General features: G+C 33.9%; 1 protein-coding gene across 1 annotated transcript in view; it reads right to left on the bottom strand.

The window, feature by feature from the left end:
- LOC129231192 (putative HERC2-like protein 3) overlaps positions 1-16,688 on the bottom strand; it is a 68,938-nt gene that overhangs the window by 20,495 nt on the left and 31,755 nt on the right. Inside the window, exons 6-7 of the mRNA XM_054865439.1 lie at positions 7,244-7,426; positions 5,611-5,816 (exon numbers count right to left, since the gene is read on the bottom strand). Of these exons, the coding sequence (XP_054721414.1) occupies positions 5,611-5,816; positions 7,244-7,426 (389 nt within the window). The remainder of the gene's footprint in view (positions 1-5,610; positions 5,817-7,243; positions 7,427-16,688) is intronic.

Below are 16,688 nucleotides of genomic sequence, written 5' to 3' on the forward strand. Positions count from 1 at the left end.
ATTAGTTATAGTACATCGAAGCTTGAAATGATGAGAAAAAAAAGGAATGGAGATGTTTTGTACTCATCACTTTTAGAAGAATTGTGATGTTTTTTTTATACTGTATATTTTTAAAATATTTGTCAATAAAAATATTTTATAGTGTAATTTTGTTGACATTACATCTTTTTTAATTACATAGAATGTTGTTTTGAAATGTAGAAGCTGCTACGTACTACTTAAAGGAGCATATAAAGGTAGGTCTGCATCGGAATGTCAACATTTAAATCAAGTTAAGTTTTCACGTACGAAATTCAACATTGAAGCAATACAGTATAACTTTGATTTAACAATTTTATTTATACATTTCACTGGTCCGGATCTGACTGCATTGAACGTCTATGCTCTTCGATTTAATGATAACTTTTTCCAGTCCCTTGACAATAGTAAATTTGAGGTTATACTGTATTTCATTTGAGATAAAAATGAATACATGTTTTCACCATTTACCTGATATATAATTTCTAGATTATGAGATGCAGAAATGACAGAATATGAGAATAAAAATAGTTCACAGATATTTTAAAGTAACAGGGAATTATCTATTCTGGGGGGATTTTTTTCATTTATACATGTTATATTAGTTTCTTTTAGCATGTGAACTTATAAACATTTATTCAAACATTGTTTTGTTGAGAAGATTGTAGTAACAGATAACACCAATATGTAAATCAAAAGGAATGTTTCGTAAAAAACCCATAAATTACTTCATTAAAGCAATTTAGTTAGATTCATATTAACCAGAACTGATATTTTAAAAAGTTGAAGGAAAGCTAACTATTTCAAACAATGATTACATGGATGAGCTTGAGCTACATAATTTCACCAGAGTTCTTCAATATGCAAAAAATCAAAATTTGTTATTTTACAAAAAGTAAAACTTGGTTTCTAGTGTATGGTATTTGTTTGTAGTAAAGGAATGTAGAAAAAAATATCTTACAGGTTTGACAGAGGAACTTTAATATTTAAAACTGCTAATAAACTTAGTTGTACTAAAATGTATTCTTTTAAAAATGTAAACAACTTTATGGGTTTAAAAAATGGTTACTCATGGTGTCACAAATAAATTACTTAAAATGTTAAAACTTTTGCACTTAACTGCAGTTATTAACATTTATCCAAATTATTATTTGCAAAAATGTTGTTTTTAATAGATTATTTATTAATTGACACCAAAGAGTTACCACTTTTTAAATTGTAAATTTTTTTTAAAACATAAATCATAAAAAAAAGACTACTAAATCCAGCAGTCACAAAACTGAGACTTGAATTTAAAACAAGGAAGAAAAAAGCATCTTGCTTCTTTGTTTTTTAGCAAGGAGGGGGGGGGGGGCGAGTTAATTGGGGAAAATCTGGAACAGTATGCAAAAAAAAAAAAAAAAAAATCATAGGTACACATAGAATGAAAACCCATCTGTTGAAGATTTTTGAAAAAAGAAGAAAAGTATAAATAACTAATGAATGCCGACTTTATAACTTATTAATTTTTGTGGAATATATTTTAAAGCTGTAAACAAATTTACTGGTTTCAAAATCACAACTTTTTTTTCATATATCAATAAATAAGTTATTTACAAATATCAACACTTTTATTCATAATTATCAGTAAAATGGATCTTATAACTGCATTGAGAAAGTAAAACTAAGACATTTACAAATAACTTATTTATTAATATACAATAAGTTGCTTGTTTTAAACCTGTAAATTTGTTTACAGCTTTAAAATATATTTAAAAACATTAAATCTATGAAACATCGTTTCTTATGTCTCCTATACATCTACAGGATCAAAAATCGATATCAATAACCAGTTATAAAGACATCCAAAAGCTATCTGGACATGACATCCTATGAATATGCAAGAAACATCCTCCGGATGTCTATGAGATATCCAGAATATCCCCTGGATATCTCTGAGATCGCCACGGAACGTCTAGATATTTTCGACGTCAGAGGGAGTCAAAAAAGTGCAACCTTTCGACCACTGGTAGATATTCATTTAGACATTCGGACATCTTATAGTCATCTTCTGGACTTGCCTCATCTCTAGTTCTATATCTAGTGGATCTCTTATAGATGACTTTTAAAGATAGGTGGTTGTCTGGGATAGTTTCTTTTTCATTAATTCTACTAGAAAAAACTCCTCCCACAATCCGGCAACACGGGCTAAAGACGGAGGTTCAAAATTCAACTTCAATGACATCCATACAGCATATGGATCGTCTAAATCATGAATTGTTTTAACTCATCCTCTATGTTGCGGTAAATAATCGCCGCTGCTTGGCCCCTCCATTTCTTTATTTCTGCTGAAATACCTTCTTCTAATTTTGTTTGGGTTAATTCCCATAAATCTCTTTCTATCAGTACCATTTTCATATTTTTCGACCATATTGCCCAATTGCAGGAGTTAAGTTTCTTAATGTTTCGATAGTCCCGTTCCATATTTCTGAAAATTTTTGCAAATATGTCTCCAACTAAAAAGACATTCGACCGAGCTCTGCTACCAATCTGTTGGCATGATTAAAGTTAAGTTTAAAAATCCAAAGTTTAAGATATTTAAACTAAACCAACATTAACTGGCCATGTAATGTCAAGTTGGAGACAAGCAAAAAAACATGTTTCAGAAAAATACATTTATTAAATATGACTAGAACTGTAACACAATATCTCCATAAAAGAACACCCCCAAAATATCACAACAAAAGTGGTTCCAATAAGTAAAAGAAAAATGTCACCAATCAGTCGATGTAGTCGCTGGAAAGTCCGAAGGATCCACTAAAGAAACACAAAAAGTCCCCCGGATCACACTTCAGGAACGTACGTAACGGGAAGGCAACATTAGACAGTTCGGAGATCGGTGAACATCTCAGGTAGACACTTAGGAACTCACTACCCCGGCAATATCAATTGGCCGGACACAACACAAGTGTTTCTTCACCTGGACTCATACTAATTCCAGGACTTGGAATATTTCAATTCACACACCACTAAAAAAGCCACGCTAGCATCGCGGGGAAAAACCCCTCACACGTCAGCCGAACTAGGCTTCACGATCAAAACAAAACTGGGGATCGTTGAGAGAAGAGAGCGAAGAGTGCTGCCACTCGCCTCAATATATATGTTTCATCAGCCAATGAGATTCCATGCCTCGATGACGTCACCACACTAACTTCTACTTCAACCATCACTCATTTGTTTATTCTACTGCTGCGAATATTCGTACTCCTCTCCATAGCACGTGCAGTCAACAAGTGGAATTAATTCGAATCAATCAGGTGACAACTCAACTTTTTCTGAATCGACACATCGAGACATGCTATCTTCAATGGTTTTAGTAAACAGTCACCATTAATTATGGCATGGGGGAATTGTCGATTGAAGTGTTAGCACCAATTAGTTGACTAGTTCTACTTTTACCAGACTGGGCTTAAAGTAGGTACATTTAACTTTAAATTATTTTCTTTAAATTATCGGCTGTGGACCGAGAATAAAAATAAAATAATATTTTATGCCAACACATTTAGTATCTAAATTGAAATATATCTTGAATTTTGCGGCAGACCCTCAGTACAACCTTTCAGGGGTCGCCAAACTTTGTCCAAAAAAATGAAAAAGTACCATGTTTGAGAACCTCTGGTTCCCTGCATTGAGGCTCAACCATGGTTTTTGTACGTAATTTTTGTAGTAATATGTATAAATTATTCAATACCATCATTAGTTGGGTGACTCACCCTTTGCGCTGCCAAAAGAGAAGCCATTTTTGTATGAAAAAATGCTAAAAAGTGCAGTTTTCATAAGACTTGATCTCAGTGCACTGAGGGTCAATGTAGAACCGGATACCTGCATTTCAAACTAGAGTATGCGTATTTTCAAACAAGTGACAAACTATGGGCAAATTCTTTTCAAGAACACAATACGTATTTCAAAACAGTAAAATGAACTATGAAGATTTCAATTCAATCAACATATCCGGGTTTAAACTTCCCCCCAGGGTTGGCACTATGGTGATTACTGAAATTTAATTTGAGAGAGGTATAATAGAATACATAAAGTTCATCCAAATTTGTATTTTTTACATTATATTTTATTTCAGAAGTAGTTGTACAAGCAGTTGATTAGACTTATTTTATACAATTTGTACTTGTATAATCAAAAACTTACCATAAAAGAGTTATAGACTTATAAGTAGACTGATTATGCTTACTTGCATACTATATAATAATATAACAGTAAGCAAAGTGAAAAAAAAAGGCCATTATTGCGGTAAAAGAGTAAGTTACATATATTTGTAACATATTTTTGAAGGTGTTTTAGGTATATTTTTAAACATTAAATTAAGATAGCTTTTTTGGTTTGATAATGACGTGTTTTCTCCCATAAGAGGATGTACATTATAGTGACAAAAATTATTTTCTCTGAACTAAACTACCATGATAGCAAACAATTACAAAGTCAATTTAAAACTTACGATAAAAGCAATAATATGACATTATAAAACAAGGGTATGGTTGTCTTACTGACTTGTGGGTCAGTAAAAAACTGCAAAACAAAGCATATACCTTGACTACAACTAAGCTGGATGTGTCGTTTACTCGCATGCAATTTCCTCACATTGAAGTGCATTTTATGAGCCTGCGGAATCATTGCCAATAGCTCTGTCACTTGTTTATGAAAAGACATGCACTCTAGTTTGAAATGCAGGTATCAAGTTCCATACTGCTCCTCAGTGCACTGAGATACAGGCCTCTAAAAAGTGCACTTTTTATCATATTTTGATGACAAAACTGCTATTTTTTTGCAGCAGTGAGCATTAACCATATATTTAATGAGCCTATTTAATAATGTATATATATTATTACACAAATTGCTTGCAAAAACTATGGTTGAACCTCAGTGCATGGAACCAGAAGGCCTCAAACATGACACATTTTCACTTTTTTTGGCACAGTTTAGCCACCCCTGCCAGGGTGCACTGAAGGTCAGCCATAAAATTTACGATATATTTCACTTGAGGCACTAAATATCACATTGTAATCACAAAGATGATTACAACGTGCTGATGCTCAATGAGCAGAAATGAATCAATATCAAAAAATGTCGATTTGAGAACAACCCTGTGTCGGGACCAACTATCGGAATTTTTGTGCGTCACAAAAAGTTTTTTTTTGGAAGAAAAGAAAAAATATGTGTGTTCTAAAATTGTTCGAAGAATCCACTGTAACATTTTTAACGAAATCAAAAATGGCATGTATCTGACCTGCCTGACTCTTATAAAAATGGCTCTTAACTTTGTTTTCTTCTTTGTTTGAAATATCATAAAATTTGAAAATACTACATTCTCTTTCAAAACTATAATGTAAATTCTTAGTTAAGTTGATTTGATCATTGATATCTTTTTATTTTATTCTAACAAAACAGAAAATTACAAATAAGTAACTTATCGAAGCATATTGTTTTAAGAACAGAACTGAAACACTGTATAGTATTACTAGAAGCAATGTTAGTTCAAGTGTCATTTTACTTTTTAAATTTATAAGAAACAAATGTAAATAAATAAATGCTTAAACCTACTTTAATTTTAAGTTGAGAACTGGTGAGAGTCTTTCCACTAGATATTATCTTTATGATTAAGCTGATCCAACAGGGGGTGCTTAGAGTTTCACATAAAGCAGAGGAGGAAACAAGTGCTCTAATGAAACTCAGAGTGGCCCACTCAGAATGCTGCTCTTCAGCTAAGAAGTCTGATTGAAGTGATATTGGACTGCTACATTTTAATGCTGAAACATATACAGTACACTTATGAAATACTTGCAGGTATAAGTGGTATAAAACACAAATCAGCTTGCTGGCATACATTAAGAAGGAAAATAAATCATACACTATAAAATTTACAGTAGGGTAATATAAAATATTACAGCTAGCTTTTCAAATAGATCTGTAAATTAAACTTTTTAGTCAGTAGCCAGTGGCTGGAAGACATTTTTACTTTAGCAGGCTAGTTTTTATTAATAGTAGTCACTTTATGCAAGGCTTTTGATTTTTCAATGCTAACATTAAAGCAATCTTAAACCATATTGCTAAAAGGTAGCATATGAATAAAAGGTTTGGCATATGGGACATATTGTTACGCTATATGCATATTTTCACAAAATTAAAAATTAATGTTGCCAACAATATAGTTAATATTCTACAGTAAGTTATGGTCCTAAGCCAGGGCAAAGGCGGAAATACATAAAATATGCCACCAGCTCAGTTATTCCATCCGAGGACTGCTGTTTCCTGCTTTTTAAAATTCATCAGCCGGGAATAGGAAGTAACTGAGCTGGAGGCAAAAACCTCTTAAGGGAGCCAAGAGAGCCAAACAAATGGGAGCTAATGTAGAATTAGCCCACGAGACAAGTGACTGCTGCAATGGTGCGGTTCATGCTTTGCCATCAAAGAATGATGGCAAAGAATGGTATTTTACAGTAAGTTACTGCCCTATGCGGTAGGTACTGCCCTATGCAGTAGGTTGGTTGCAATATTTGAGACTAAATCACTTAAAACTACTACTGCATAAAATCTTGATTTTCTTCAATGCTTTTTTTTTTTTTTTTCATCTGTGTCACTTTTGTTGTCTGGACGTGATTAATGATAAAAAAATTCAAAGATAAAACCAATTAGGATTCAATTCATGAACATGAAAATCAGTCGTCTCCTTTGATAAAAACCCAAGAGATGACTGGTTTCGGGAGCCACTGATTAAATTTCTACCTATATTTTAAAGACAAATAACATTAAAACATTTAATTTTATTTAATTAAGATGTTAGACACAACAGACATCTTGTGTGCACATCAAAATATAACCCAAACATCATGAAGATGTTCAATTCCTTTTATGATCGTTTAGATGAGCCTTGCTTGGTATAATATACCATTATGAAAGCACAGCAGGGTTGCAATGAGAAGAGATTAACCCCGTCAGCCCTTTATTTTAAGCCAAATAGCTAATCTTAGTATATTACCACACATATATGTAAGGATATTTAAGAACCCTCTAGTTGTAAATTCTGGCTGCAGCAGTGAACCACAATTCATAGAAAAAAGGAAATTTTACTAGTCAACAAAGTGGAAAGCACATATCAAGTTTATCATAAAAGGACAAGCATGCATTAATTAGAACCAAATGCAGTAGATAATAGAATTTATAAATGTATACTAACCTTGATTCTGACTATATACAGCATCTAAAATATATCTCAGAAGGCCAGATAAGGTATTTAGAGATTGTTTAGGAATTTTATCTGCATATAAAGAAGTATAAAGGGATAAAAGTCTTAGCAGATGAATGCATGAATTATGAAGTAGCTTGGATGGTTCACGAATGCAAGTGCGCTCACATTTTACTACAAAGAAGAGAAAAGGATCAATACATAGATATATTCAAATGAACATATAGAAATGCAGAACTTAAACCTTTGCACTTATTCCTCCTATGAGACTTTAACTCAAAAACAGAAACATACATATTAAATATAAAAACATGAAACAAGCATTTTAGTACATAGAACTGAGGCTCTAGTTCAGGGATAAGCAAGTAATGTAAGTTGGGGTTTGAATACTGATGAAAACTTTTATGCAGTTCCAGTAGAAACCCTCATAAGCTACACAAGCCATTAAAAATTTTAATCAGTCATGCACTTATCCCTCCAAAATATACTATAATAAAAAAAATTGACACACCAAGAAGAAGTTGTACGATAGAGCCAAAAATTGGTGGATAGGAAGACAATGTACATAATAGTAAATGATTAAAATCTCAGAGCAATCGAATAACAGGGTGGCGACAGGAACTGTGAAAAAAAAGTTCCCTGACTTTTCCCTGATTTCCCTGATTAATACAAATACAAATACAAAAGTGACGACCAGCAACAGGCTCTGGGCCCAGCTAGACTGGTCCTAGTCAATTTACAATCCCCAGTGAAGATCAATGGCCCTCTTAAAACTGTCTACTCCTTTACTCATTACCACCTCTTCTGGTAAGCTGTTCCAAGGTTCCACTACCCTGCTAAAATAATAATTTTTCCTAATATCCATGTTAGCCTGAGATTTAAATAGCTTAAAACAATGACCCCTTGTCCTGTTTTCAGTGCTAAACTTTAACCCCGTAACATCTTTCGTTTTAATAAAGTTAAACAGCTGAATCATGTCCCCTCGGTCTTTTCTTTGCTCAGGACTGTACATTTTTAGCCTTCTAAGCCTGGAATCATAATCTAAGTGGGAAAGTCCACTTATTAGCCTTGTAGCCCGCCTTTGAACCCTTTCCAATACATTGTCTTTCTTAAGATAAGGAGACCAAAACTGAACAGCATACTCCAAATGGGGTCTTACCAAACTTCTATATAAGGGCAGAAGAACTTCTTTAGATTTATTTGAAATAGATCTATTGATAAACCCAAGAATCTTATTGGCTTTGTTGCTAGCAATGCTGCACTGTTGGCTAAACTTTAAATCCTAACTTATTAGGACCCCCAGATCAGTAACTTTGTCTGCCTGACTAATGACTGAACCTTGCAAATAATAACTTGTACACTTATTTCCATGCCCTAAATGTAGCACTTGACATTTCCCAACATTAACAGCCATACCCCATTTATCAGCCCACTCCGTAATATGATCTAGATCCTCTTGCAGCTGATTTGCTTGTTCTTCATTTTCTACAGTCCCCATAACTTTGACATCATCAGCAAAACAATTCATGTTCCCAGAAATATTTTTGTGAATATCGTTCATAAAGACAATGAACAAAACAGGCCCTAACACTGATCCTTGAGGAACCCCGCTTAAGACCTCACTCCAATTAGAATAATTTCCCCTTACAACTACTCTTTGTTTCCTTCCGGTCAGCCAATTTTTTACCCAAATGAAAGTTTTCCCTCCTATTCCTATATCAGCTCATTTGCTAAGTAGAGCAACATGCGGTACCTTATCGAAAGCTTTTTGAAAATCAATGTAAACAACATCTACAGGCTTCTTATTGTCCAAAGCCATGGTAACTTTGTCATAGAAATGTAATAAATTAGTTGCACAAGATTTACCTTTCCTGAAACCGTACTGAAAACTAGTCAATAAATTATTAGTCTCTAGAAAATTTACTATCTTAATTTTTATCAATGTTTCAAAAGTTTTGCAAACCACCAAAGTTAGACTCACAGGTCTATAATTTCCCGCACTCCCTTTAGACCCTTTCTTGAAGAGCGGTGTAATGTTAGCCAGCTTCCAGTCCTCTGGCACTGTCCCCGAATTATAAGAAGCATTGAAAATGTTTGCGATTACATCTGCTAATTCCTCTGCACATTCAATTAAAATTTTCGGATAAATATTATCTGGCCCCGGAGCCTTAATCTCGTTAATTTTTTTCAAATGAAGTAAAACGTCATCCCTGGAAAATACAAAGTCCTCAAGCTGTACTATAGCTTGTGTCTTGTTGGTGTCAACTGTTGAGATACAGTTATCATTAAAAACACTCGAAAAAAAGTTATTAAGAATATTAGCAATATCACTATCGTCCTGAATTAAAATTCCGTGCTCATCAACCAGTGGCCCAATATGACTATTTCGAACTTTCCCCGAATTAGCGTATGCAAAAAACGTCTTGGGATTCCTGTTTATGTTATCTGCCAGTCTTTGCTCCAACACTCTTTTCTGAATCCGTACCAAATACTTAAATTTACACCTTGCCTTACAATATTGGAGCCTATCTGCACTGTGACCTGTTTTTCTAAACCTATAAAAAGCAGCTTGCTTGTAATTTAGAGCGTCTTTAGTTTCCCTGGAGAACCACATTGGCCAAATTTTAGTGTTGACACCCTTTCTCCTAAAAGGAACATGATCCCTAACCGTATTCGCTAGATTTCCCTTAAACTCTGCCCACTGAAGATTCACATCGCTATTGTCCAATCCAGAAGAAAAAACTGCTTTCAAACTCTGCCGAAGTGCCACAAAATCAGTATTTCTGAAATTGGGCACAAACCTGAAATTATCTACTTTGTGCATATCAAATTTAATCCCAAACCTAATACTGTTGTGGTCACTATCTCCAATGTGTTCCCCTACACATAACCCCTGAACAGAGCCTTCCATGTCGCAGAAAACTAGATCTAAAATCACGTCCTGTCGAGTACCCTGAGTTACAATTTGATCTAAGAAACAGTCACCAATTACTTTCAAAAAATCCTCTTCTTTGCTATTACTATGGTAAAAATTATTCCAATCAATTCCTGGAAAATTAAAATCTCCCATTATGATGACTGACCCCTTGCTAGAAATGTCACTAATAATACTAAACATCTGTTCGTCTTGACCCTGGCTTAAGTTGGGTGGCCTATAAATATTCCCCAAACGTAGTTTTTTGCCCCTATTACTAATCAACTCCAGCCAAATCATATCAATCTCATTAGGTTTATCATTAATTACCAATTTGTTGCAAATTAAAGTGTCTCTGACATAAAATAAAACCCCACCACCTCTTTCACCTACTCTATCTTGTCTAAACAAATTATACCCAGCAATAGATAATAAATCATCATCACTTTCGGTAGCCCATGTCTCGGTAACTCCAATAATATCCAACCTCTCGTCTATAATTATGCTTTTCAATTCTTCCATCTTGTTCCTAATACTACTAGCATTTGTATAAAAAACCTTAAGTAAGCCCATCTTACTCTTATTTAATGCTGCATGATTGTTTGAATCCCAAGTGTTAAAATCTTTTCTGTTATTAGCCACCCTATTTCCGTTTCTACTAAAATCCCAATAGTTAGTACCCTTTCGAATTCTGCTCCTTAAACCATGCCCCCCATTCCAACTTAGTTTTTTGATTCTGAAGCCTCTAAAACCAAACCACTAACCATTTTGACCCCTGTAGAGCTCAGATGTAGGCCATCCCTAGCAATCCAAACTCGTTTTAATCCAATTAAGTTCACCAAATTTCCCTGATTTACGTTACCAATGATAATGGTTTTCTTTCTTTGCTCTACTTGAAATCCATTGTATGTTTGTATAAAATGCAGTATTTTGAACGTTTTAAGTTGTGTAAAGTTGTTGAAGTAAAGATATATTTTAAGAAGATGCTACTTTAATAAAATGGTTTTAAAAAAACATATCAAGTTTTTTTTTGGGGGGGGGGGAATCTAGAAAACAGTACATTAAATTTTTCAACAAATGGAAAGATTATAGAAAATTTGAAAAAAAAAATACTTTACTTCCAGAAACCACTTAGCATGAGAATTTTAAGAAACTATTAAAATTACTCTTAAAAGCATATGTGTATTTATGATAGAACTAAAAAGTAATTGAAATTATTTTGAACTTTGTTTTCAAACAGTATAATAATTGTTGTAAGAATAACAAGTAATAGTGAAAGAATAGAAGTAATGTAGTTATTCTTATATACCTAATTGACATATTTATGCAAAACAGATGGAACCATGTGACATCCATTCATAGGGAGCTTTTCTCTAACCAAGAACATAGGTTTTAATGCATGAATACAGCATTTTAACAATTAAAAAAATAAAGATATTTACTTAAGTACACAAATTAATTCTATTTTAAATAATTTCAGTATGTAACGAAAAAAAATTTTAGATTGCTTTTGTAACTTTGAAATGCTAGGGAAAAAAAAGAAAAAAAAAAGCAATAAGTTAATTTCAAAATATATAAAAGAAGTATACAACTTGGTTATAAAATTAAAGAATCACTTAAGTCTGATGAAAAGAAAAACTTTATAATCTGCAGTGACAACAAATAGTATAACGGCAAAAAACAAAGTTTTTTTTTTTTATTGAGAGTTCAATTTTAGCAATTAAAGTAAAAATGCGAAGAAGTAATAACTTTAAAGCTTTTATAGAATTAATTCAAAAACCAAAGATTTCTTCTTGAAATCGTGATTACAGTACACAAATTACTTCGAGACAATGGAATAAAGGCAAAGGAGCTAAGGCATTAAGGAAGGCTTCCTCTTTGCCTGTATGGTTGTTTATTTTACATAGTATGGAAAGTGTAAAAGGAAATTTCAAGCTAGGTAAAATAATCAACCTAACAGACACAGAAGCAATCTTAGGATGTTCATCCTGTGGTTAATAAGTAAGATTCAATACTTTGACGTTGAGGGGAAAAAATGCATAAATATGCAACAGTGTATAATTGCACCTCATTAATTTTACTTATTTTTTTTTTGAACAGATAATAGGCGGAAAATGCGTAGGGAATTAGAGTACTTAATTTTGTACAGCAAAAAAAAATTTTTTTCTTCATAAAATCAATTTTCCCTGATTTTTTCAAAATTCCCTGACTTTTCCCTGATTAATAAAGTTCCCTAACTTTTCCCTGATCTGTCGCCACCCTGAATAATTTACGTCAGATTTACAGTAATAAATTTGATAAGGTGTTGACCCCCTCTAGCCTGGATACAAGCTGAAGTTTGGTGTAGCATAGGCCGATAAAGCTCCCAGATGGAGTCCTGTGGTATTTCTTGCCAAATTCTCTCCAATTGTCAAATGAGGGCATCAACATTCCATGCCAGATGCAATCGCCTTTACATTATATCCCAGATGTGCTCCATGGGAGAGAGATGTGGCAGGCCAAGGAAGTGTTTGACAAGCTTGCAGACAGTTCATAGCAACACATCCGGTATGTGGTCTGGCATTGTCCTGATGAAAAACTAGCCGAGGGTACTGCAAAAGGAATGGTAGAAAAACACGTCGTAGGAGGTCGTTAAAGCACCACTGTGCAGTAAGTGTACCTCTAATTACGACAAAAGGGGTCTGGCTATCTAAAGAAATGGCACTTCAGACCATAATGCCTTGTTGAGGGCCGGTGTGGCCTGCAATAGTGAAAGCAGGATCCCTCTTCTGCCCTGGGTGTCTCCAAACAAATCTTTGATGATCGGCAGGACACAGTTGGAAGCGGGATTTGCCGCTAAAGATTATATGTTCCCAGTCTGCATCATTCCAACCTGATCGAGTCATGCACCACTTTAATTTGGCACGGCAGTGTGCAGGCATCAGTGGCAGGTGGCGTAACTGTCAGTGCAAGCGTAGATTTTGCTGTCTCAACCGTCTGTAAACGGTCATGATGTACATTGCCATTGGTGTTTGGCTTGAACGTCAGATGATTGATATAGATGAAGAAGGCACTGTGACGACTGATCGAACAATCACTTTGTCCTTACAATCTGCTGTGGCCCTAGGTCGACCGCTACCATCCTGATGCTTAACTCAGCCATTTTCCACCCATTCTTGCCAGCATCTTCAAATCGACGCATCGCTTCAACTCAAATGATGAACGATTCTTCAATATGTCTGACCCTCCTCTTTCAATCCAATGATATGACCTCTCTCAAACTCTGACAGTTGCTGGCAATGAGCACGAACCCTGCAGCAAGGCATTTTTTATATTGTTGAAAGGTACTCTGAATTGAAATCAAATCGAAAGTCTTAACCAGCCGTTGAAGAGCTACTCCTTATATACATCTGCTGGATGTGCAGTTCCGATGATCAAACTATTCATTCATAGGACACCAAATTTTAATCATTTGCATATCTGGTCAAAACACTCATGCATATGAAATTTCAAAGCAATCGGATGATTGCTTCTTGGTGCGTCAATTTTTACTTACTTTTACCAAAAAGGAGGTATTGTAGCCACAAAAAAATTTCACTCAAAAATCTGCCTTAATTTCCATTTTGCTCGCCCCCGAATGAATATTGAGTTTTTTTTTTCAATCCCACCACACGTGGATATATGCCTAAGAACATATAGACACCCGAAATATCAATTTTGATGATACCCAAGTTAATTACAATGAATTTTCTCATGACGTCTGTATGTGCGTATGTATCTTGCATAACTCAAGAACAATATGTTCCAGAAAGTTGAAATTTGGCATGTAGGCTCCTAGTGGGGTCTAGTCCCTTTTCGGCTGCATTTGGATGCTCCAAAGAGGGTGGTCTTTTACACCTTTATGGGGGGGGGGGAATGATTGCTAATTTCAATGCTAACTCAAATGGTGCTATAATTTGGCAAACACTTGGCAATATATCGTCAAGCTTTTGGCTGTCAAGTTTTATCGCCAACTTGGAGACAAATGTGGCATTTTTTTTTTAAATCCTTTTTTAATTTGGTCACTGTTGTCAATATCTAGAGTTTACCATTGAATCACATTAAAATTGCCAATATTGGAAAAATTAATCTGTATAAAACTTTTGTTCTGCTTCGGTTCGCAACAAACTTGGGGTGAAAATATTTGAAGTGTTTCCTTGCTTACTCCAAGTACAAGGCACTATTATCATTAAACTAGCATAAAAGGAAGTCATGTGATGCACGCAGTAGCTCATTTTGTTTCAGAATGTACTAGAGAAAGTCATCAAAGTGATCCCTAAAGATGTTGTTGCCAGCACAAAATTATTTTTAAATAATTTATTTTTGTAATTTTACTTACAAAACATTTTGATGGTACGATTTTTGACTTTTTGCAGTCTGAATCTGAATTGTGGTACGTCAGTTGCCGACTGCTGCTCTAGCTATATCAGACACTGTGCTTTTGAAGGGAAAAAAAGCCCTCTAGGTCTACCATTAAGAGCCATTGCTAATCTTTTATAAGGAGCTAATTTTTTTAGTTAAATAGAAAGTAAAGAAATTAATTAAGAACAATGTTGAAGAGGTACTTCATAAAGATGATGAGGGAATAGAAATTTCTTGGATGAGAAAGTATGATAATGTGGAAATTATATTCATGTTCCCTAAGTAAGAAAATGTAACTAACAAATGGCTCAGGTACTAGAGTTCAATGTAAACTTGAATTTCAGAATGTTTTAGTAGCTGAATAAATGATTGTAAATTGAAATCTTTCAAGTTTTTATTACTTTGAATTTCTGGTCCTTCCGTTATCATAAACAAGTAAGTAATTTCTGTGTTTAAAACAATTACTTTTAAAACCAAGGGGTCAAATCATAATGATTACACATTCTTGTAAATGCTTTAATTTTTTCAGATTTTCTTTTTTATCATTTAGCTCTGAATGTTTGGGGAGAATACGATAGAGAGAAAATCATGTCGAAAAAATATCATTCTGTTACCGTTTTTTAAATTTGAATTTTAAAAAAAAGTTATAAACAAAATATTCCTAACTATGGCTTTTTTTATGAACTTAAAAAAAAATGTTTAGCTCACAAACATAAATACATTGATTTCTCTGTATAAAGTATTCTTTTGTTACCGCTAGAATACACCTACTACAATAGTTTGTACTTAAATCCCTATTAGCATGTTGGCTACCAAGTTAGAATGCTCTAGCTGGCAGTGCACTTTGCTTTTACTTATTCTTTTTACTAATTTATTATCTAAAATGGTCAAACAAAATTGGTTTTATTCTAAGTAAACCCTAAAGATTTCTTTGACAAATTTTTCGTCAATATTCTTCTAGCAACTCTTGTTGCATTCAGTAAGGGCAGTTCACCTTAGCAGAGACATTAGTTTTGAACAATTTTATTGTTCAATACATATGAGGGGGTACACCTCTTGGGAAGAATGGGCACTTCTGCTGCAATGCTTCTATTTTTAAGCAAGACTACTATTAAATTGAAGATTAACCACCTATAACGTCATTTCAAATAGAGTAAAATAATAATTTAGTCAACTTGTGAAAAGTAGTTGTTTCTTTGTATATTTAATACACAATATAGACACACATGTTCCATCCATTTACACAACAACTACCGAACCAATCCCCAGACATGATGTTATTTGTATTGCCAATTAGTATCTTTATGCATAAAAAAAATTTCCATACTCTTCTGCAAATTTTATAGTCCTTAAATAATTGTCTGAATTTGTTGTGGTTGAGTTTATTTATTTGAAAGAATGCTGGGCTGCCATCCTAAGGCCTGCATACTGAATAATGCCATTGGACACTCTCTTCGTAGCTCAGACTTGATGCTTGAATGGCATAAACCAGTGGTGCCCAACCTATGGCCTGTAGTCCACATTTAGCCTGGGAAGACGATCTATGTAGCCCATTGTCATGTCCAATGTTATGAATCGAAAAACATATTTTGATATCTCCCAAAACAGTATAACAACATATATATTCAGTATTACGAATAATTGCTTCAAATTTGAAGACAAATAATTAGGAGCATAATGGTAAATAGTAGATGGAAACTTTGTATCAATAAAATAAAACTAGTAATTATAACAACACTTTTTGGTTCACATTTTCTTTTCTTTTACACATTTCCCCATGTTATCTATAAAAACGCAGGGCCGGTCCTAGGGTGTCGGCCGCCCGTGTGCAAGGACCTAAGGTGCCGCCCCTCAAGAGTTATTTGAATATTTTGACTAATCTTTAATGTCCATATAAATCTTTCTTCAAATTTCTATTCCAAGTCCTAATTTTAAGAAAAGAAAGAAAACAGAAGAATGATAACTTATAAGAAGGAAGAAAAGTTTTATAGTAGGAAACTCCTTAGGTGCAATTTATATCTTAAACGTAATAGATGCCAAAATTTACTAGTCGTAAAAACGCATTTTATAGTCTGTTTTCAGTGACATCATAAGAAGGTCTGAGGAGGGGGGATTGCTCCGAGAAGATTATCGAAATTGGCG

The sequence above is a fragment of the Uloborus diversus genome, chromosome 10, assembly GCF_026930045.1.
Source record: "Uloborus diversus isolate 005 chromosome 10, Udiv.v.3.1, whole genome shotgun sequence".
Taxonomy (NCBI): Eukaryota; Metazoa; Arthropoda; class Arachnida; order Araneae; family Uloboridae; genus Uloborus; species Uloborus diversus.